This window comes from Oncorhynchus gorbuscha, linkage group LG05 (assembly GCF_021184085.1).
Source record: "Oncorhynchus gorbuscha isolate QuinsamMale2020 ecotype Even-year linkage group LG05, OgorEven_v1.0, whole genome shotgun sequence".
Taxonomy (NCBI): Eukaryota; Metazoa; Chordata; class Actinopteri; order Salmoniformes; family Salmonidae; genus Oncorhynchus; species Oncorhynchus gorbuscha.
This window is the reverse complement of record NC_060177.1, coordinates 58,945,607-58,969,237: the sequence shown is the minus strand read 5'-3', so window position 1 is coordinate 58,969,237 and position 23,631 is coordinate 58,945,607. Positions and strand designations below refer to the sequence as shown.

Below are 23,631 nucleotides of genomic sequence, written 5' to 3'. Positions count from 1 at the left end.
GATGATATTATTTCACTGTAATAGCTACTGTAAATTGGACAGTGCCGTTAGAATAACAAGAATTTAAGCTTGCTGCCAATATTAGATATGTTTATGTCCTGGGAAATGTTCTTGTTACTTAGAACCTCATGCTAACCGCATTAGACTACGTTTGGTCAACCATCCCGTGGAAGGGACACTGATTCTGAAGAAGTTTTAATAGACTTCTATAATTACCTTTTAAGACGTATTCACGTTAGACCTTTTTGTATCCTGTTGCAATTTTGATTAATTTAAGTGATTTTGAATGCAATATTTATGTATTCATCCTCCCATGCATGGTTTCACACTTTTAGCAGGTGAACATTGCTCTAGCAACCTCTGGGTCTGTCTCTGCCCTCTGGGGAGTGTCTTGTTAATTTACTTGGCCCTAGGGATGGTGCAGGCAGATATTGGGGGCTGGCTGCGGTGCTCCCATTCCTGGTTCTCACTCCCTGCATTAGACCATCAATCACATTGGTCCCTCTGTCTGTCCTACCAGTTTGGCATACGTGATCCACCCTGGGAGGGCCCCCATCAGCCGTGCCTCTTTTGGAGACCCCCCTACGTGGTTGATATTCTTGTCCCAAAGATTAAGCAATTACACATGGCCGGTACATTGAAACGGTGAATGGTTCATTAAATCAGTTATTGTTCCATTTATCACTCCAATGTTACTTGGATTACTGGCAATTCTAGTGCTAAGATATGCAAACAAGTTCTGATCTTTGGGGACAGGTGCATTTATCAGACCCAAAACCCATACGGAGTGCTGTCGGGTGCCCTGGACGCTTTTGGTGGCCCTGTAGTCTCATTCGAATGTCTGACCTATCAACTTTTTATGGTAGTTTCTGTGCCTACCATGGTTACCACTGGAAACAAGGAATCAGGGTTCGATTCAGGAGAGGGAGCCTGAGAAATGGCTACCACATCCAAGGAAGGCAGCAGGCAAGCAAATGATCCACTCCCGATTTCGGGAGGAAGTGATGAAAAGTAACTATGCAGGACTTTCGAGTCCCTGTAATTGCAATAAGTACACTTCAAATTATTTCATGATGATCCATTAATGATCTTCAGAACTGATGTTTAGAAGCATTTTTACAGTGGTAAGAAACTTCCGAAAGTGTCACTATGTTAAAACAGTAAAATTTGACTGCCTGTTGTGTATTGTCATTCAGTGTGACATAATGTCCAATGGGGTCACGCCATTAAATGAAAGGGGAAAGAAATGTTGTCTTGGACAAAATGGTAAAATAATTGTTAAGCATGAGGCATGTAACATTATAATAATAGACAAGTAAGATAATTGCCTTTTACCTAGGCTTATTGTCAGGCTGGTGGGTGTAGCTGGTGTAGAAAGTCAGGCGCAGTAGAGCAGAGATGAGCAGAGATGAGTGAAACAACGCACTTTACTCGACAGAACAAAGTAAACCATTTACAAAGTGCAAAAAGAACTGTTGCCACAAAACATGGGTGATAAACAGCACCCGGTACAAACCAGCTGGATCATACCGACCTGAACAAATAATAATCACACACAAAGACATGGGGGAAACAGAGGGTTAAATACATGACCAGTAATTGGGAAATGAAAACCAGGTGTGTGGAAAAACGAGAAAAAACAAATGGAAAATGACAAATGGATCGTCGATGGCTAGAAGACCGGTGATGTCGACCGCCGAAAACCACACGAACAAGGAGCGGCATCAACTTTGGCCGAAGTCGTGACAGTACCCCACCTCTTGAAGCGCGGCTCCAGCTGCGCGTCGACACCAGCCTCGGGCGCAGGGCGATCCGGATGGAGGCGGTGGAACTCTCACAGCATTGAAGGATCCAACACATCCTCCACCGGAACCCAGCATCTCTCCTCCGGACCATACCCCTCCCAGTCCACGAGGTACTGAAGGTCCCTGGCCCGACGTCTCGATTCCAGTATGGAACGAACGGAGTATGCCGGTGCCCCTCGATGTCCAGAGGGGGTGGAGTAACCTCCCCCACCTGGCCTGAGGAGAGACACATGGAAAGAGAGGTTAATGCTGTAATCAGGGGGAAGCTGTAACCTGTAACAAACCTTGTTTACTCTCCTCAGGACTTTAAATGGCCCCATAAACCACGGACCCAGCTTCCGTCAGGGCATGCGGAGCGGCAGGTTTCGGGTCGAGAGCCAGACCGGGGCCTCACTGTGGTGACGGTCTGCGCCAACTTTGTGGTGCAGCACGGCGCGCTGAAGGTGAACATGGGTGGCGTCCCATTTTTCCTTCGCGCGCCGGAACCAGTCGTCCACCGCAGGAACCTCGGTCTGACTCTGATGCCAAGGAGCCAGAACCGGCTGATACCCCAATACACACTGGACGGAAGAAAGGTTAGTGGAGGAGTGGCGGAGTGAGTTCTGGGCCATCTCTGCCCAGGGCACGGACGCTGCCCACTCCCCCGGCCGGTCCTGGCAATAGGACCTCAGATACCTACCCACATCCTGGTTAACTCTCTCCGCCTGCCCATTACTCTCGGGGTGAAAACCTGAGTTAAGGCTAACCGAGACCCCCAGATGTTCCATGAACGCCCTCCAGACCCTCGACGTAAACTGGGGACCCTGAGCAGACACTATATCCTCACGCATCCCGTAGTGCCGGAAGACGTGGGTAAACAAGGCCTCTGCACTCTGTAGGGACGTAGGGCAAAGGGCAAAGGGATGAGATGACAGGACTTAGAAGAACTTGTCAGGACTTGTCCGCCTCAGCCGACCACTGCAACCACACCAGTCCCGCCTTCAGCAGTGAGGTAATGGGAGCTGCTACCTGACCAAAGCCCCAGATAAACCTCTGGTATTAGTTGGCAAACCCTTGAAACCGCTACACTTCCTTTACCGTGGTGGGAGTCGGCCAATTACGCACGGCTGAAATGCTGTTTTTTCTCCATCTCCGCCGCTGATGTGCAAATGCGGTACCCTAGGAAGGAGACGGACTGTTGGAAGAACAGACATTTATCATCCTTAATGTACAGGTCATGCTCCAACAGTCGACCAAGCACCCTGCACACCAGGGACACATGCTCGGCGCGTGTAGCGGAGAATATCAGGATGTCATCAATACGCACCACTACACCCTGCCCGTGCAGGTCCATGAAAATCTTGTCTACAAAGGCCTGGAAGACTGATGGAGCATTCATCAACCCGTATGGCATGACGAGGTACTCATAGTGCCCTGAGGTGTTACTGAAAGTCTTCCACTCGTCTCCCTCCCGGATCGGCACCAGGTTGTAAGTGCTCCTGAGATCCAATATTGTGAAGAAGTGCGCCCCGTGCATTGACTCAATCGCACTGGCTATGAGAGGTAGTGGGTAACTGTACCTCACCGTGATCTGGTTGATGCCTCTATAGTCAATACATGGGCGCAGACCTCCATTCTTCTTCTTCGCAAAAACTGAACTTGAAGAGGCAGGTGAAGTGGAGGGCCGAATTTGAATGTACCCCTGCCCCAGGGATTCGGAGACATATGTTTCCATAGCCGCCGTCTCCTCTTGCGACAGGGGATACACTTGACTCCTGGGAAGTGCTGCGTCTACTAGGAGATTTATCGCACAATCCCCCCGTCGATGGGGTGGTAATTGAGTTGCCTTCTTTTTACAGAAGGCGATTGCCAAATCGTCATATCCAGAGGGGATGTGCACGGTGGAGACCTGGTCTGGACTTTCCACCGTAGTCGCACCGACGGAAACCCCTAAACACCTACCCAAGCACTTTCGTGACCACCCCGTGAGAGCCCTCTGTTGCCACGAAATAGTGGGGTCATGACAAGCCAACCAGGGTAAGCTCAGCACCACGGGAAATGCAGGAGAATCAATAAGGAAGAGACTGATTCTCTCCTTGTGACCCTCCTGCGTCACCATGCCCAGTGGAGCGGTGGCCTCCCTAATTAGCCTTGACCTTAATGGTTGACTATCTAGGGCGTGAACTGGGAAGGGCATATCCACTGGAACAATAGGGATCCCTAAACTATGGGCAAGTGATCTGTCAATAAAGTTCCCGGCTGCGCCTGAATCTACAAGCGCCTTATGCTGGGAATGCGGGGAAAACTCAGGAAAATGTGCAGTTCTCGGGCTCCGAGAACTTCACCACAACTGCCACCTCCAATACTTCGCCCTCATTCACTTCCATTTCTCCTCCTGTCTTCAGCTCACTCTGCTTACAGTTTCTACCATTCTTCTTCAACAAACCATCTCCCTTTTTTCTACCATTTTTTTAACCGACTCAAGCTCACCATCTTCCTCCCTCTCCCTCTTAGACCTCCTCTGCCTCTCTTTTGCCCTGCATTCCTCCTCCGTATTCCAAGTATATGTCTCCTTATGATAATACTGCACTTCTCCTGACATACATCTTGTTCTTGCCTTCTCAAGGGACGGCATTTAACCGGCTGTCACAATCTTTGTACAATCAGCACGAACCCCTCGGGATCCCATGTTATTCTTTATCAGAAGCTACCGCAACACTTTTCAATTTCAAACAAACGCTCTCTCAGGGTCGCCCCTGGATACGGATCCTTGGGACGTCTCTACCCTTAACCCCTAACCCTTAACTGAATCATTGCAAATTCAACTTCAATGGAGTAGGGAAATCCCAGGGATAATATACTGTAGCCTATGTTCATCATAGATGTTTTCCTGTGAATATTCTTCAATTGCTGTAATTTATTGTGTATGAGGGTATCAAACTGTTGATCTGTTTATACCAGGGGTGAGCATTACTATCACATCTGCCAAGGAAGTAGCCATCGTCTCATCTGATTGAACACCAAAACAACGATTGAAATGATTGAGTATTGACTTTTGTAAACATAAGTGTTTATTTGTATATACATGAGTATATATATGAATCTATAATTACATAAGAGGAAATCATGTACAATGCATAGCAAAATCTCTGTACAAACCAATAAATAACGCCAGGTCAACAAATATAGAAACAAAGACAATTCCATATGACATCTTAATATTTTCATGAGACAAGACACTGCAAATACATATAAAGGTTTTTAACTCTATGATAATGGCAACGGCAACAGATACTGCCAAAGTAATATGCAGAGTAGGACCAGTCATTCCAGGTAAAGCAAAGCAGACTCCAGTAAATAATGAATAACACCACAAAACAATCAGTGATCAGTCAAGTGGTAGTAAACACACAGTTAGGTAAAGCATAAAACATACTGAACCATTTCAAATGTCAAGAGTCAAATGAGTTCCTGTTGCTAAGTGGTTCAGTTTCTCCAAGGGTAACCAGTAGTAACCGCACTGCCACCTAGGCTTGAACAGTGTATCTGAGCTTCTTGTTGTTGTAGTGTTCAGAACATAACACTCAGAAATGGCAATCTCCCCGAGAAAAAGCAAGTGATAGAGAAATGAAACAAACATTGTATTTTGAGAGTAACAGACCCCTCCCTCCCTCCCTCTACTCATCTCTTTGGTACATATAGGAAGGGGTAAACCAGCCACCTTTCTCCATGGCCTGAAATATTTTCTACCACCACATGGACCTCTATCTATTCTCCATCAGGGTTGCGTTTTCCCCATTTAATTGTGTCGTAATGGAGAGAGAGAGACAGAGAGAGAATGTGTGTTCACAGTGCTCTGCATAGAAGAGAGCCAATCGGAGCAATCGGCAAAGACCCAATCACAGTGTAAGGGAGCAAATCACAGTGAGGGAGTTCGATTAAGTGCACCAGGCTATGGCCCATGACGTGACTGGGCCAAAGCGGTGAGGGAGGAGTACCCTTCTCAAATCGAATTGTAATTTGTGCTGCTCGGTCATGTTGTCAACAAGGCAGCATCCTGAATCGTTCAGAAACATACATCTCTTTTTCCATAAAATATGTTTGAATCTTCAAATTAGTTTTCATTGTGAAGGCAGTTAAAGCCTTTTTAAAAATCAAAAGCAATCACTTCTGCATGTGAAAACACAGAATCCTAGTCATTAAACCATGTGCTTAACCTACGTCACTTTTGTTTAGAGCCAACTTCGCCATCGGCCAAAACGGGGTACATGGCTCACTCCTAGGAGGCAACCCGGTTACAAAACTAATGCAATTAAAGCTAACCCAGTTCACCCGGGGAAGTCCGGAGCGTTAATTGAATACCCTCAGTGACACAGCCCAGAAGAGATAACCGATCAGTATGCTATGTATGTCCCCCCAAAAAGAACTTAACATCACGGGGCTGTCTCTACCATGCTGCTATTACTCATCTCTATGGTCCTACCATGGTCATCAAGGAAAAGACACACATTTAAAAAGCAACTGAAGGGGTTGGGACCAGCATACAGCACTGAGCAATAAAGGCATGTAATGTCAGTGAAATGACAACTTTTTGGTTGTCTATTCCATGACATGAAAAGACCACTATCATGCTTGTAATAATTTCAGAGTTGGTGTCATTCATCTCACTCTTGTCTGCTTTGTAAGTAAGAAGAAGCCTGTTTGGGGTTTGATGCACTGCTTTCTTTTGAGGCGAGGATTGTTAACTCCTCTTGCATGGTTGGGCAGCCATAAGGGGAATCATCAGGCAGTTACAGATTATACATGATACCACTATCCCACTGTCAGTACTGGGATGTAAACCGTTGTTTTCCATACAGAGATAGTTTTCCATATAGAGATGCTGTCCTCTGAGCCCCTGAATCACTCAGTGATACTCAATACCATGCAGTCGTATGAAAGTCCCAAAGTCATGCCTGACCTCACCCCCCAAAAATAAATGACGGTGAATTATTGACCTTGAGAAAATGTATATTTAGCAGCAGCCCCATAGCAAAGGAAATGGTGGCAAAAACAACTAAAGCAATAGCCTAACTGTAATGGGAACATCGTCAAACATAAAGGTCCATTGCAAAGTAATGCTGATATTATGCTGTGAAGTTGGGTATTTCTTAAATACCATAATACTGTATCTCTATCACGCTTTTCTCTTATTTTACACCTAACTCTCTGTAATCTTTCTAATGTTTTTTTGTTTGAGCATATTGAGCTCCATTGCTACATCCTTCTTCCTTGTAGTGGTTATAATTTAATATAACAAGATGTGTCTCTTGGCTGCTCTAAGTAGAGAGTACACTATTCACACCTTGTTTGCTCTGAAATGGGCACAGACTTGAACCTATATTCAATATGGCAGCATCTGCAGTAAACTCTTCAAACTTACAAAGGAGCACATCTCTATCTAATCACACCAGGTCACTTTAGTTTTCTGTACGTTCCTTGTGCTCCTGTTTTACTATATTTACTAACACCCCTCTTATCATCACAGAGTCAGAGAGAGTATTTAACATGACCAGATATTCCAAATATCTGTAAACACCATTGACACAAACTCAGGCACGGAGGGTTAGGGACAGCACATTGTTAAGCTCCCAATAATCAAGGCCTGAGCCAAGAAGACACCAGTCTCTTCAGGCTTGTCTGGAGAGTCCTGGTCTGGACACAATTGTGTTGATACCGGTAATTGCTTCTCCTGCTTTGCTGCCTGTTTATGATACATGCAGACAGTTCTTGTTTTTCACTAGGCTCCATCTCTAGTATAGTTCTCAGATACTTTAGTGTAGGTGGATTTAGAGGGCCTTAATCCAGAAGACTGACAGAGAGGTGGGGCACTCGCCCTCAGAAGATCCCTTTGGCAATTTTCAGGCCCTTCTGCTTCATGCGGGGCAGCGTAGAGCTGGCTACACTCTTGGCCCGGCCTGTCTTGGATGAGGTACGTTTCTTCAGCACGAAGTTATAGTTGGCGGTAGAGTTCATGGCATAGAAAACGTTGGCATTGTCTGGGATCCGCAGCTCTGTAGGGTGAGAGGAGAGGTGTATATACTGTTAGTAAAAACATTTGTTTTCCAGGTAAGTAATTCATAAATTAGGACACTATGCAAGATGGATGGAGATAAGTGTCGGTGGTAAGTACAACAAATTGATATACTATTAATGACAATCTGTTTGATTGATAATGAAAAGTATTATATGGGTGAAAACGAAAGGTCCAATGCAGCCATTTTTATCTCAATATCATTTGCATATTTCCGTTAGGGAACGCTTACTTTGAAGTGCGCGTGTGCAATAACTCAATTCGCATTTGCACTCCTAAACAACGCAATTTTTTAAAACTTTGGCAAAGGGTAAAGTCTACAAAACTTAGTCCACTCTGTTCGTTACGTATTTTTGTTTTGGGAATTGAAAACTGCATTGAGATTAAATGTTTAATCGATGAGAAAATTTGCAGAATGTCGTCCAAAATCCATCTCGTTCCATCTTCTCCCACTGCCGGCCACTGGGGTTCCTCTCACTACCATCTCACTGCCGGCCACTAGGATTCCTCTCACTACCATCACACTGCCGGCCACTGGGATTCCTCTCACTATCGTCGCACTGCCGGCCACTGGGATTCCTCTCACTATCGTCGCACTGCCGGCCACTGGGATTCCTCTCACTACCATCACACTGCCGGCCACTGGGATTCCTCTCACTATCGTCGCACTGCCGGCCACTGGGATTCCTCTCACTACCATCGCACTTCCGGCCACTGGGATTCCTCTCACTATCATCCCACTGCCGGCCACTAGGGTTCCTCTCACTACCATCACACTGCCGGCCACTGGGATTCCTCTCACTACCATCACACTGCTGGCCACTGGGATTCCTCTCACTACCATCTCACTGCCGGCCACTGGGATTCCTCTCACTACCATCACACTGCTGGCCACTGGGATTCCTCTCACTACCATCTCACTGCCGGCCACTGGGATTCCTCTCACTACCATCACACTGCCGGCCACTGGGATTCCTCTCACTACCATCTCACTGCCGGCCACTGGGATTCCTCTCACTACCATTGCACTGCCGGCCACTGGGATTCCTCTCACTACCATCGCACTTCCGGCCACTGGGATTCCTCTCACTATCATCCCACTGCCGGCCACTAGGGTTCCTCTCACTACCATCACACTGCCGGCCACTGGGATTCCTCTCACTACCATCACACTGCTGGCCACTGGGATTCCTCTCACTACCATCTCACTGCCGGCCACTGGGATTCCTCTCACTACCATCACACTGCTGGCCACTGGGATTCCTCTCACTACCATCTCACTGCCGGCCACTGGGATTCCTCTCACTACCATCACACTGCCGGCCACTGGGATTCCTCTCACTACCATCTCACTGCCGGCCACTGGGATTCCTCTCACTACCATCGCACTGCCGGCCACTGGGATTCCTCTCACTACCATCGCACTTCCGGCCACTGGGATTCCTCTCACTATCATCCCACTGCCGGCCACTGGGGTTCCTCTCACTACCATCACACTGCCGGCCACTGGGATTCCTCTCACTACCATCACACTGCCGGCCACTGGGATTCCTCTCACTACCATCTCACTGCCGGCCACTGGGATTCCTCTCACTACCATCACACTGCCGGCCACTGGGATTCCTCTCACTACCATCTCACTGCCGGCCACTGGGATTCCTCTCACTACCATCGCACTGCCGGCCACTGGGATTCCTCTCACTATCGTCGTACTGCCGGCCACTGGGATTCCTCTCACTATCGTCGCACTGCCGGCCACTGGGATTCCTCTCACTACCATTGCACTTCCGGCCACTGGGATTCCTCTCACTATCGTCACACTGCCGGCCACTGGGATTCCTCTCACTACCATCGCACTTCCGGCCACTGGGATTCCTCTCACTACCATCTCACTGCCGGCCACTAGGGTTCCTCTCACTACCATCACACTGCCGGCCACTGGGATTCCTCTCACTACCATCACACTGCTGGCCACTGGGATTCCTCTCACTACCATCTCACTGCCGGCCACTGGGATTACTCTCACTACCATCACACTGCCGGCCACTGGGATTCCTCTCACTACCATCTCACTGCCGGCCACTGGGATTCCTCTCACTACCATCACACTGCCGGCCACTGGGATTCCTCTCACTACCATCTCACTGCCGGCCACTGGGATTCCTCTCACTACCATTGCACTGCCGGCCACTGGGATTCCTCTCACTACCATCGCACTTCCGGCCACTGGGATTCCTCTCACTATCATCCCACTGCCGGCCACCAGGGTTCCTCTCACTACCATCACACTGCCGGCCACTGGGATTCCTCTCACTACCATCACACTGCTGGCCACTGGGATTCCTCTCACTACCATCTCACTGCCGGCCACTGGGATTCCTCTCACTACCATCACACTGCTGGCCACTGGGATTCCTCTCACTACCATCTCACTGCCGGCCACTGGGATTCCTCTCACTACCATCACACTGCCGGCCACTGGGATTCCTCTCACTACCATCTCACTGCCGGCCACTGGGATTCCTCTCACTACCATCGCACTGCCGGCCACTGGGATTCCTCTCACTACCATCGCACTTCCGGCCACTGGGATTCCTCTCACTATCATCCCACTGCCGGCCACCAGGGTTCCTCTCACTACCATCACACTGCCGGCCACTGGGATTCCTCTCACTACCATCACACTTCTGGCCACTGGGATTCCTCTCACTACCATCTCACTGCCGGCCACTGGGATTCCTCTCACTACCATCACACTGCCGGCCACTGGGATTCCTCTCACTACCGTCTCACTGCCGGCCACTGGGATTCCTCTCACTACCATCGCACTGCCAGCCACTGGGATTCCTCTCACTATCGTCGTACTGCCGGCCACTGGGATTCCTCTCACTATCGTCGCACTGCCGGCCACTGGGATTCCTCTCACTACCATCGCACTTCCGGCCACTGGGATTCCTCTCACTATCGTCACACTGCCGGCCACTGGGATTCCTCTCACTACCATCGCACTTCCGGCCACTGGGATTCCTCTCACTATCATCCCACTGCCGGCCACTGGGGTTCCTCTCACTACCATCACACTGCCGGCCACTGGGATTCCTCTCACTACCATCACACTGGCGGCCACTGGGATTCCTCTCACTACCATTGCACTGCCGGCCACTGGGATTCCTCTCACTACCATCTCACTGCCGGCCACTGGGATTCCTCTCACTACCATCACACTGCCGGCCACTGGGATTCCTCTCACTACCATCTCACTGCCGGCCACTGGGATTCCTCTCACTACCATTGCACTGCCGGCCACTGGGATTCCTCTCACTACCATCGCACTTCCGGCCACTGGGATTCCTCTCACTATCATCCCACTGCCGGCCACCAGGGTTCCTCTCACTACCATCACACTGCCGGCCACTGGGATTCCTCTCACTACCATCACACTGCTGGCCACTGGGATTCCTCTCACTACCATCTCACTGCCGGCCACTGGGATTCCTCTCACTACCATCACACTGCTGGCCACTGGGATTCCTCTCACTACCATCTCACTGCCGGCCACTGGGATTCCTCTCACTACCATCACACTGCCGGCCACTGGGATTCCTCTCACTACCATCTCACTGCCGGCCACTGGGGTTCCTCTCACTACCATCGCACTGCCGGCCGCTGGGGTTCCTCTCACTACCATCACACTGCCGGCCGCTGGGGTTCCTCTCACTACCATCACACTGCCGGCCGCTGGGATTCCTCTCACTACCATCACACTGCCGGCCACTGGGGTTCCTCTCACTACCATCGCACTGCCGGACACTAGGGTTCCTCTCACTACCATCGCACTGCCGGCCACTGGGGTTCCTCTCACTACCTTCGCACTGCCGGCCACTGGGATTCCTCTCACTATCGTCGCACTGCCGGCCACTGGGGTTCCTCTCACTACCTTCGCACTGCCGGCCACTGGGATTCCTCTCACTATCGTTGCACTGCCGGCCACTGGGATTCCTCTCACTACCGTCGCACTGCCGGCCACTGGGGTTCCTCTCACTACCATCACACTGCCGGCCACTGGGATTCCTCTCACTATCATCACACTGCTGGCCACTGAGGTTCCTCTCACTATCATCACACTGCCGGCCACTGGGATTCCTCTCACTATCATCACACTGCTGGCCACTGGGGTTCCTCTCACTACCATCGCACTGCCGGCCACTGGGATTCCTCTCACTATCATCACACTGCTGGCCACTGGGGTTCCTCTCACTACCATCGCACTGCCGGCCACTGGGATTCCTCTCACTATTATCACACTGCTGGCCACTGGGGTTCCTCTCACTACCATCGCACTGCCGGCCACTGGGATTCCTCTCACTATCATCACACTGCTGGCCACCGGGGTTCCTCTCACTACCATCACTACCACATGTATACATCCAGTGAAATATCTGTCTCATTGTTCTATCTGTGGCACTATTTTCAAAGTAACATCATCACATGATCAACGACAATGAATCTTCAGTGTTTTTTCAAACCGGTGTTGAAAAATTGCTTTAACATTCACTCACAAACTTCATCTGAAAGTTTCAGTATTGATTATTTTAAACCCAAGAACATGTTTTAGAATGGTAGTCTCTGTAAGAAATATGCTAACATAATTGCCATTGCTCGCTAGATCGCAATCTAAATCGGTTGCCTAGTTTTCAATTAAAATGGTCAAAGAGAAACAAAAATAGCTTATTAGCAAAGAGACATTTCTCAAGGAAGAATTTTGCTAGGACTGTCTGGGAGGGTTCAAATCTAATTTTATTGGTCACATACACGTGTTTAGCAGATGTTATTGCAGGGTGTAGCAAAATGCTTGTAACTGCTTGGTCTGAGTGGGGAGGGGAAAACAGTAAACCAGCTGTTATTGGCAGAGCAGTTTGGAACTCTTTTTTATTGGTCCATTAACTAATTTACCCCCTGGTGATGTCACCAGGCAGGCCAAAACTCCAACCAGCTCTTACACTAAATGGGCATTATTATCATTTTCATAATTTCACAGTATTATTCCAACCTCATATTGTGGAAATATAAAGCACAGGAAATCAAGTTTTTGGGCCTTTAACATATCTTTGGTAAATTATCATATTACCTTTTTCTTCAGAGATTTTCTGCATCAGCTCATAGTCCTCAGCTTTCTCTCGCTCCAGGTTGTGTTTCACCATGGCTTTCCTGATGACTGCTGGCGTCTTGTCCTGACTGGTCACCTGCACCAGGAGATAAAGAACACATTTTTAGTTGACATATAAAACTGATGTGCCTGAAATCTCTTCTCTGGCTCAGACATTGTTAATTGAATCAACCGCCCTCTGCTAACAATTAACATTTTCCACAAGGAAAACATTTCACAAGAAATGAATCTATCAATATCAAATAACTCTCTCCTGCTCCTCCTCCTTGGTCTTACCAGGATGCTCTTGTACATGTTGCCGTTGTCCACCTCCAGGCTGACTCTGATGATGCAGCAGTCATCCACCTGCTGGTTGTAGCGGGGCAGGGAAAGGGTGGAGTAGCAGGATACGGCTGAGACTGAGCGCTTGTGGGAGTGGGAGGCGCCTGGGAGAGGAGTGGAGGAGGACACCGAGGAGGACGAAGCACTGCTGGAACCGGAACCCATCCCTGAGGTGTCGAGAGATGACAGGGAGGTGGACTCCCAAAACTAGAGAAAAAGAGAGAGAGATTGATTACAACCATTTACAGTCCACAGAACAAGCTTCTGTTGCAGAGTGGCATGCTGCAATAAACAAATAAAATGTGAAATGTGAAAGTATGAGTCGTCAGTATAAAGATAATGAGGGTGAGAAGCTGAGAAGTAATGTCTGTGATGAGACGGTAATGAGGAGGTTAGAAAAGAAGAAACCCCCTAGTGTTAGAGTGAGAGGGTTAGAAAGAAGAAACCCCCTCGTGTTAGAGTGAGAGGGTTAGAAAGAAGAAACCCCCTCGTGTGAGAGTGTTAGAAAGAAGAAACCCCCTCATGTTAGAGTGAGAGAGTAAGAAAGAAGAAACCCCCCCAATGTTAGAGTGAGAGCTTTAGAAAGAAGAAACCCCCTCCATGTTAGAGTGAGAGGGTTAGAAAGAAGAAACCCCCCTAATGTTAGAGTGAGAGGGTTAGAAAGAAGAAACCCCCCTAGTGTTAGAGTGAGATGGTTAGAAAGAAGAAACCCCCTCGTCTTAAAGTGAAAGGGTTAGAAAGAAGAAACCCCCCCTAATGTTAGAGTGAGAGGGTTAGAAAGAAGAAACCCCCCTCGTGTGAGAGTGAGAGGGTTAGAAAGAAGAAACCCCCCTAGTGTGAGAGTGAGAGGGTTAGAAAGAAGAAACCCCCCTAGTGTTAGAGTGAGAGGGTTAGAAAGAAGAAACCCCCCTAGTGTTAGAGTGAGAGGGTTAGAAAGAAGAAACCCCCCTAATGTTAGAGTGAGAGGGTTAGAAAGAAGAAACCCCCTCGTGTGAGTGTTAGAAAGAAGAAACCTCCCTCGTGTTAGAGTGAGAGGGTTAGAAAGAAGAAACCCCCTCGTGTTAGAGTGAGAGGGTTAGAAAGAAGAAACCCCCCTCGTGTGAGAGTGAAAGGGTTAGAAAGAAGAAACCCCCTCGTGTAAAAGTGAAAGGGTTAGAAAGAAGAAACCTCCTCGTGTTAGAGTGAAAGGGTTAGAAAGAAGAAACCTCCTCGTGTTAGAGTGAAAGGGTTAGAAAGAAGAAACCCCCCTCGTGTGAGAGTGAAAGGGTTAGAAAGAAGAAACCCCTCGTGTAAAAGTGAAAGGGTTAGAAAGAAGAAACCCCGTGTAAAAGTGAAAGGGTTAGAAAGAAGAAACCCCCTCGTGTGAGAGTGAAAGGGTTAGAAAGAAGAAACCCCCTCGTGTAAAAGTGAAAGGGTTAGAAAGAAGAAACCTCCTCGTGTTAGAGTGAAAGGGTTAGAAAGAAGAAACCCCCCTCGTGTGAGAGTGAAAGGGTTAGAAAGAAGAAACCCCCTCGTGTAAAAGTGAAAGGGTTAGAAAGAAGAAACCTCCTCGTGTTAGAGTGAAAGGGTTAGAAATAAGAAACCCCCTCGTGTGAGAGTGAAAGGGTTAGAAAGAAGAAACCCCCTTGTGTAAAAGTGAAAGGGTTAGAAAGAAGAAACCCCGTAAAAAAAGTGAAAGGGTTAGAAAGAAGAAACCCCTCGTGTAAAAGTGAAAGGGTTAGAAAGAAGAAACCCCCTCGTGTAAAAGTGAAAGGGTTAGAAAGAAGAAACCCCCTCGTTTAAAAGTGAAAGGGTTAGAAAGAAGAAACCCCCTCGTGTGAGAGTGAAAGGGTTAGAAAGAAGAAACCCCCTCGTGTAAAAGTGAAAGGGTTAGAAAGAAGAAACCCCCGTGTGAGGGTTAGAAAGAAGAAACCCCCTAGTGTGAGAGTGAGAGGCCTAGAAAGAAGAAACCCTCTCATGTTAGAGTGAGAGGGTTAGAAAGAAGAAACCCCTCGTGTTAGAGTGAGAGGGTTAGAAAGAAGAAACCCCCTAGTGTTAGAGTGAAAGGGTTAGAAAGAAGAAACCCCATAGTGTTAGAGTGAGAGGGTTAGAAAGAAGAAACCCCCTAGTGTTAGAGTGAAAGGGTTAGAAAGAAGAAACCCCCTCGTGTTAGAGTGTGATGTTTAGAAAGAAGAAACCCCCTCATGTTAGAGTGAGAGGGTTAGAAAGAAGAAACCCCCTAGTGTTAGAGTGAGAGGGTTAGAAAGAAGAAACCCCCTAGTGTTAGAGTGAGAGGGTTAGAAAGAAGAAACCCCTCGTGTTAGAGTGAGAGGGTTAGAAAGAAGAAACCCCCTCGTGTGAGAGTGAAAGGGTTAGAAAGAAGAAACCCCCTCGTGTAAAAGTGAAAGGGTTAGAAAGAAGAAACCTCCTCGTGTTAGAGTGAAAGGGTTAGAAAGAAGAAACCTCCTCGTGTTAGAGTGAAAGGGTTAGAAAGAAGAAACCCCCTCGTGTGAGAGTGAAAGGGTTAGAAAGAAGAAACCCCTCGTGTAAAAGTGAAAGGGTTAGAAAGAAGAAACCCCCGTGTAAAAGTGAAAGGGTTAGAAAGAAGAAACCCCCCTCGTGTGAGAGTGAAAGGGTTAGAAAGAAGAAACCCCCTCGTGTAAAAGTGAAAGGGTTAGAAAGAAGAAACCTCCTCGTGTTAGAGTGAAAGGGTTAGAAAGAAGAAACCCCCCTCGTGTGAGAGTGAAAGGGTTAGAAAGAAGAAACCCCTCGTGTAAAAGTGAAAGGGTTAGAAAGAAGAAACCTCCTCGTGTTAGAGTGAAAGGGTTAGAAAGAAGAAACCCCCCTCGTGTGAGAGTGAAAGGGTTAGAAAGAAGAAACCCCCTTGTGTAAAAGTGAAAGGGTTAGAAAGAAGAAACCCCCGTGTAAAAGTGAAAGGGTTAGAAAGAAGAAACCCCCTCGTGTAAAAGTGAAAGGGTTAGAAAGAAGAAACCCCCTCGTGTAAAAGTGAAAGGGTTAGAAAGAAGAAACCCCCTCGTTTAAAAGTGAAAGGGTTAGAAAGAAGAAACCCCCTCGTGTGAGAGTGAAAGGGTTAGAAAGAAGAAACCCCCTCGTGTAAAAGTGAAAGGGTTAGAAAGAAGAAACCCCCCCGTGTGAGGGTTAGAAAGAAGAAACCCCCCTAGTGTGAGAGTGAGAGGCCTAGAAAGAAGAAACCCTCTCATGTTAGAGTGAGAGGGTTAGAAAGAAGAAACCCCCTCGTGTTAGAGTGAGAGGGTTAGAAAGAAGAAACCCCCCTAGTGTTAGAGTGAAAGGGTTAGAAAGAAGAAACCCCCATAGTGTTAGAGTGAGAGGGTTAGAAAGAAGAAACCCCCCTAGTGTTAGAGTGAAAGGGTTAGAAAGAAGAAACCCCCTCGTGTTAGAGTGTGATGTTTAGAAAGAAGAAACCCCCTTCATGTTAGAGTGAGAGGGTTAGAAAGAAGAAACCCCCCTAATGTTAGAGTGAGAGGGTTAGAAAGAAGAAACCCCCCTAGTGTTAGAGTGAGAGGGTTAGAAAGAAGAAACCCCCTCGTGTTAGAGTGAGAGGGTTAGAAAGAAGAAACCCCCCTCGTGTGAGAGTGAAAGGGTTAGAAAGAAGAAACCCCTCGTGTAAAAGTGAAAGGGTTAGAAAGAAGAAACCTCCTCGTGTTAGAGTGAAAGGGTTAGAAAGAAGAAACCTCCTCGTGTTAGAGTGAAAGGGTTAGAAAGAAGAAACCCCCCTCGTGTGAGAGTGAAAGGGTTAGAAAGAAGAAACCCCCTCGTGTAAAAGTGAAAGGGTTAGAAAGAAGAAACCCCCGTGTAAAAGTGAAAGGGTTAGAAAGAAGAAACCCCCCTCGTGTGAGAGTGAAAGGGTTAGAAAGAAGAAACCCCTCGTGTAAAAGTGAAAGGGTTAGAAAGAAGAAACCTCCTCGTGTTAGAGTGAAAGGGTTAGAAAGAAGAAACCCCCCTCGTGTGAGAGTGAAAGGGTTAGAAAGAAGAAACCCCCTCGTGTAAAAGTGAAAGGGTTAGAAAGAAGAAACCTCCTCGTGTTAGAGTGAAAGGGTTAGAAAGAAGAAACCCCCCTCGTGTGAGAGTGAAAGGGTTAGAAAGAAGAAACCCCCTTGTGTAAAAGTGAAAGGGTTAGAAAGAAGAAACCCCCGTGTAAAAGTGAAAGGGTTAGAAAGAAGAAACCCCCTCGTGTAAAAGTGAAAGGGTTAGAAAGAAGAAACCCCCTCGTGTAAAAGTGAAAGGGTTAGAAAGAAGAAACCCCCTCGTTTAAAAGTGAAAGGGTTAGAAAGAAGAAACCCCCTCGTGTGAGAGTGAAAGGGTTAGAAAGAAGAAACCCCCTCGTGTAAAAGTGAAAGGGTTAGAAAGAAGAAACCCCCCCGTGTGAGGGTTAGAAAGAAGAAACCCCCCTAGTGTGAGAGTGAGAGGCCTAGAAAGAAGAAACCCTCTCATGTTAGAGTGAGAGGGTTAGAAAGAAGAAACCCCCTCGTGTTAGAGTGAGAGGGTTAGAAAGAAGAAACCCCCCTAGTGTTAGAGTGAAAGGGTTAGAAAGAAGAAACCCCCATAGTGTTAGAGTGAGAGGGTTAGAAAGAAGAAACCCCCCTAGTGTTAGAGTGAAAGGGTTAGAAAGAAGAAACCCCTCGTGTTAGAGTGTGATGTTTAGAAAGAAGAAACCCCCCTAGTGTTAGAGTGAAAGGGTTAGAAAGAAGAAACCCCCTCGTGTTAGAGTGTGATGTTTAGAAAGAAGAAACCCCCTTCATGTTAGAGTGAGAGGGTTAGAAAGAAGAAACCCCCCTAATGTTAGAGTGAGAGGGTTAGAAAGAAGAAACCCCCCTAGTGTTAGAGTGAGAGGGTTAGAAAGAAGAAACCCCCTCGTGTTAGAGTGAGAGGGTTAGAAAGAAGAAACCCCCTCGTGTGAGAGTGAAAGGGTTAGAAAGAAGAAACCCCTCGTGTAAAAGTGAAAGGGTTAGAAAGAAGAAACCTCCTCGTGTTAGAGTGAAAGGGTTAGAAAGAAGAAACCTCCTCGTGTTAGAGTGAAAGGGTTAGAAAGAAGAAACCCCCTCGTGTGAGAGTGAAAGGGTTAGAAAGAAGAAACCCCCTCGTGTAAAAGTGAAAGGGTTAGAAAGAAGAAACCCCCGTGTAAAAGTGAAAGGGTTAGAAAGAAGAAACCCCCTCGTGTGAGAGTGAAAGGGTTAGAAAGAAGAAACCCCTCGTGTAAAAGTGAAAGGGTTAGAAAGAAGAAACCTCCTCGTGTTAGAGTGAAAGGGTTAGAAAGAAGAAACCCCCTCGTGTGAGAGTGAAAGGGTTAGAAAGAAGAAACCCCCTCGTGTAAAAGTGAAAGGGTTAGAAAGAAGAAACCTCCTCGTGTTAGAGTGAAAGGGTTAGAAAGAAGAAACCCCCCTCGTGTGAGAGTGAAAGGGTTAGAAAGAAGAAACCCCCTTGTGTAAAAGTGAAAGGGTTAGAAAGAAGAAACCCCGTGTAAAAGTGAAAGGGTTAGAAAGAAGAAACCCCTCGTGTAAAAGTGAAAGGGTTAGAAAGAAGAAACCCCTCGTGTAAAAGTGAAAGGGTTAGAAAGAAGAAACCCCTCGTTTAAAAGTGAAAGGGTTAGAAAGAAGAAACCCCCTCGTGTGAGAGTGAAAGGGTTAGAAAGAAGAAACCCCCTCGTTTAAAAGTGAAAGGGTTAGAAAGAAGAAACCCCCTCGTGTTAGAGTGAAAGGGTTAGAAAGAAGAAACCCCCTCGTGTTAGAGTGTGATGTTTAGAAAGAAGAAACCCCCCTAGTGTTAGAGTGAAAGGGTTAGAAAGAAGAAACCCCTCGTGTTAGAGTGTGATGTTTAGAAAGAAGAAACCCCTTCATGTTAGAGTGAGAGGGTTAGAAAGAAGAAACCCCCTAATGTTAGAGTGAGAGGGTTAGAAAGAAGAAACCCCCTAGTGTTAGAGTGAGAGGGTTAGAAAGAAGAAACCCCTCGTGTTAGAGTGAGAGGGTTAGAAAGAAGAAACCCCCTCGTGTGAGAGTGAAAGGGTTAGAAAGAAGAAACCCCCTCGTGTAAAAGTGAAAGGGTTAGAAAGAAGAAACCTCCTCGTGTTAGAGTGAAAGGGTTAGAAAGAAGAAACCTCCTCGTGTTAGAGTGAAAGGGTTAGAAAGAAGAAACCCCCTCGTGTGAGAGTGAAAGGGTTAGAAAGAAGAAACCCCCTCGTGTAAAAGTGAAAGGGTTAGAAAGAAGAAACCCCGTGTAAAAGTGAAAGGGTTAGAAAGAAGAAACCCCCTCGTGTGAGAGTGAAAGGGTTAGAAAGAAGAAACCCCTCGTGTAAAAGTGAAAGGGTTAGAAAGAAGAAACCTCCTCGTGTTAGAGTGAAAGGGTTAGAAAGAAGAAACCCCCTCGTGTGAGAGTGAAAGGGTTAGAAAGAAGAAACCCCCTCGTGTAAAAGTGAAAGGGTTAGAAAGAAGAAACCTCCTCGTGTTAGAGTGAAAGGGTTAGAAAGAAGAAACCCCCTCGTGTGAGAGTGAAAGGGTTAGAAAGAAGAAACCCCTTGTGTAAAAGTGAAAGGGTTAGAAAGAAGAAACCCCGTGTAAAAGTGAAAGGGTTAGAAAGAAGAAACCCCCTCGTGTAAAAGTGAAAGGGTTAGAAAGAAGAAACCCCCTCGTGTAAAAGTGAAAGGGTTAGAAAGAAGAAACCCCCTCGTTTAAAAGTGAAAGGGTTAGAAAGAAGAAACCCCTCGTGTGAGAGTGAAAGGGTTAGAAAGAAGAAACCCCTCGTGTAAAAGTGAAAGGGTTAGAAAGAAGAAACCCCCCGTGTGAGGGTTAGAAAGAAGAAACCCCCCTAGTGTGAGAGTGAGAGGCCTAGAAAGAAGAAACCCTCTCATGTTAGAGTGAGAGGGTTAGAAAGAAGAAACCCCCTCGTGTTAGAGTGAGAGGGTTAGAAAGAAGAAACCCCCCTAGTGTTAGAGTGAAAGGGTTAGAAAGAAGAAACCCCCATAGTGTTAGAGTGAGAGGGTTAGAAAGAAGAAACCCCCCTAGTGTTAGAGTGAAAGGGTTAGAAAGAAGAAACCCCCTCGTGTTAGAGTGTGATGTTTAGAAAGAAGAAACCCCCCTAGTGTTAGAGTGAAAGGGTTAGAAAGAAGAAACCCCCTCGTGTTAGAGTGTGATGTTTAGAAAGAAGAAACCCCCTTCATGTTAGAGTGAGAGGGTTAGAAAGAAGAAACCCCTAATGTTAGAGTGAGAGGGTTAGAAAGAAGAAACCCCCCTAGTGTTAGAGTGAGAGGGTTAGAAAGAAGAAACCCCCTCGTGTTAGAGTGAGAGGGTTAGAAAGAAGAAACCCCCCTCGTGTGAGAGTGAAAGGGTTAGAAAGAAGAAACCCCCTCGTGTAAAAGTGAAAGGGTTAGAAAGAAGAAACCTCCTCGTGTTAGAGTGAAAGGGTTAGAAAGAAGAAACCTCCTCGTGTTAGAGTGAAAGGGTTAGAAAGAAGAAACCCCCCTCGTGTGAGAGTGAAAGGGTTAGAAAGAAGAAACCCCCTCGTGTAAAAGTGAAAGGGTTAGAAAGAAGAAACCCCCGTGTAAAAGTGAAAGGGTTAGAAAGAAGAAACCCCCCTCGTGTGAGAGTGAAAGGGTTAGAAAGAAGAAACCCCCTCGTGTAAAAGTGAAAGGGTTAGAAAGAAGAAACCTCCTCGTGTTAGAGTGAAAGGGTTAGAAAGAAGAAACCCCCCTCGTGTGAGAGTGAAAGGGTTAGAAAGAAGAAACCCCCTCGTGTAAAAGTGAAAGGGTTAGAAAGAAGAAACCTCCTCGTGTTAGAGTGAAAGGGTTAGAAAGAAGAAACCCCCCTCGTGTGAGAGTGAAAGGGTTAGAAAGAAGAAACCCCTTGTGTAAAAGTGAAAGGGTTAGAAAGAAGAAACCCCCGTGTAAAAGTGAAAGGGTTAGAAAGAAGAAACCCCCTCGTGTAAAAGTGAAAGGGTTAGAAAGAAGAAACCCCCTCGTGTAAAAGTGAAAGGGTTAGAAAGAAGAAACCCCCTCGTTTAAAAGTGAAAGGGTTAGAAAGAAGAAACCCCCTCGTGTGAGAGTGAAAGGGTTAGAAAGAAGAAACCCCCTCGTGTAAAAGTGAAAGGGTTAGAAAGAAGAAACCCCCCCGTGTGAGGGTTAGAAAGAAGAAACCCCCCTAGTGTGAGAGTGAGAGGCCTAGAAAGAAGAAACCCTCTCATGTTAGAGTGAGAGGGTTAGAAAGAAGAAACCCCCTCGTGTTAGAGTGAGAGGGTTAGAAAGAAGAAACCCCCCTAGTGTTAGAGTGAAAGGGTTAGAAAGAAGAAACCCCCCTAGTGTTAGAGTGAGATGGTTAGAAAGAAGAAACCCCCTCGTGTGAGAGTGAGAGGGTTAGAAAGAAGAAACCCCCCTAGTGTGAGAGTGAAGGGTTAGAAAGAAGAAACCCCCCTCGTGTGAGAGTGAGAGGGTTAGAAAGAAGAAACCCCCTAGTGTTAGAGTGAGAGGGTTAGAAAGAAGAAACCCCTAGTGTTAGAGTGAGAGGGTTAGAAAGAAGAAACCCCTAGTGTTAGAGTGAGAGGGTTAGAAAGAAGAAACCCCCTAGTGTTAGAGTGAGAGGGTTAGAAAGAAGAAACCCCCTAGTGTTAGAGTGAGAGGGTTAGAAAGAAGAAACCCCCCTAGTGTTAGAGTGAGAGGGTTAGAAAGAAGAAACCCCCCTAGTGTTAGAGTGAGAGGGTTAGAAAGAAGAAACCCCCCTAGTGTTAGAGTGAGAGGGTTAGAAAGAAGAAACCCCCCTAGTGTTAGAGTGAGAGGGTTAGAAAGAAGAAACCCCCCTAGTGTGAGAGTGAAGGGTTAGAAAGAAGAAACCCCCCTCGTGTGAGAGTGAGAGGGTTAGAAAGAAGAAACCCCCCTAGTGTTAGAGTGAAAGGGTTAGAAAGAAGAAACCCCCTCGTGTGAGAGTGTTAGAAAGAAGAAATCCCCCTCGTGTTAGAGTGAGAGGGTTAGAAAGAAGAAACCCCCTCGTGTAAAAGTGAAAGGGTTAGAAAGAAGAAACCTCCTCATGTTAGAGTGAAAGGGTTAGAAAGAAGAAACCCCCCTCGTGTTAGAGTGAAAGGGTTAGAAAGAAGAAACCCCCTCGTGTAAAAGTGAAAGGGTTAGAAAGAAGAAACCCCCCCGTGTGAGGGTTAGAAAGAAGAAACCCCCCTAGTGTGAGAGTGAAAGGGTTAGAAAGAAGAAACCCCCTCGTGTAAAAGTGAAAGGGTTAGAAAGAAGAAACCCCCCCGTGTGAGGGTTAGAAAGAAGAAACCCCCCTAGTGTGAGAGTGAGAGGCCTAGAAAGAAGAAACCCTCTCATGTTAGAGTGAGAGGGTTAGAAAGAAGAAACCCCCTCGTGTTAGAGTGAGAGGGTTAGAAAGAAGAAACCCCCCTAGTGTTAGAGTGAAAGGGTTAGAAAGAAGAAACCCCCATAGTGTTAGAGTGAGAGGGTTAGAAAGAAGAAACCCCCCTAGTGTTAGAGTGAAAGGGTTAGAAAGAAGAAACCCCCTCGTGTTAGAGTGTGATGTTTAGAAAGAAGAAACCCCCTTCATGTTAGAGTGAGAGGGTTAGAAAGAAGAAACCCCCCTAATGTTAGAGTGAGAGGGTTAGAAAGAAGAAACCCCCCTAGTGTTAGAGTGAGATGGTTAGAAAGAAGAAACCCCCTCGTGTGAGAGTGAGAGGGTTAGAAAGAAGAAACCCCCCTAGTGTGAGAGTGAAGGGTTAGAAAGAAGAAACCCCCCTCGTGTGAGAGTGAGAGGGTTAGAAAGAAGAAACCCCCCTAGTGTTAGAGTGAGAGGGTTAGAAAGAAGAAACCCCCCTAGTGTTAGAGTGAGAGGGTTAGAAAGAAGAAACCCCCCTAGTGTTAGAGTGAGAGGGTTAGAAAGAAGAAACCCCCCTAGTGTTAGAGTGAGAGGGTTAGAAAGAAGAAACCCCCCTAGTGTTAGAGTGAGAGGGTTAGAAAGAAGAAACCCCCCTAGTGTTAGAGTGAGAGGGTTAGAAAGAAGAAACCCCCCTAGTGTTAGAGTGAGAGGGTTAGAAAGAAGAAACCCCCCTAGTGTTAGAGTGAGAGGGTTAGAAAGAAGAAACCCCCTAGTGTTAGAGTGAGAGGGTTAGAAAGAAGAAACCCCTAGTGTGAGAGTGAAGGGTTAGAAAGAAGAAACCCCCTCGTGTGAGAGTGAGAGGGTTAGAAAGAAGAAACCCCCCTAGTGTTAGAGTGAAAGGGTTAGAAAGAAGAAACCCCCTCGTGTGAGAGTGTTAGAAAGAAGAAATCCCCCTCGTGTTAGAGT

At 46.9% G+C, this 23,631-nt stretch overlaps 1 protein-coding gene across 5 annotated transcripts in view; it reads right to left on the bottom strand.

Moving 5' to 3' along the window:
* Positions 1-4,832: 4,832 nt before the first annotated feature.
* Positions 4,833-23,631, bottom strand: part of LOC124036173 (ral guanine nucleotide dissociation stimulator-like) — a 77,164-nt gene continuing 58,365 nt past the window's right edge. For all 5 annotated transcript variants that reach the window (XM_046350395.1, XM_046350394.1, XM_046350393.1 and 2 more), the window contains 3 exons: positions 13,301-13,552; positions 12,986-13,100; positions 4,833-7,837 (listed from right to left, as the gene is read on the bottom strand). In XM_046350395.1, the coding sequence (XP_046206351.1) occupies positions 7,662-7,837; positions 12,986-13,100; positions 13,301-13,552 (543 nt within the window). In that variant the 3' untranslated portion in view covers positions 4,833-7,661. The remainder of the gene's footprint in view (positions 7,838-12,985; positions 13,101-13,300; positions 13,553-23,631) is intronic.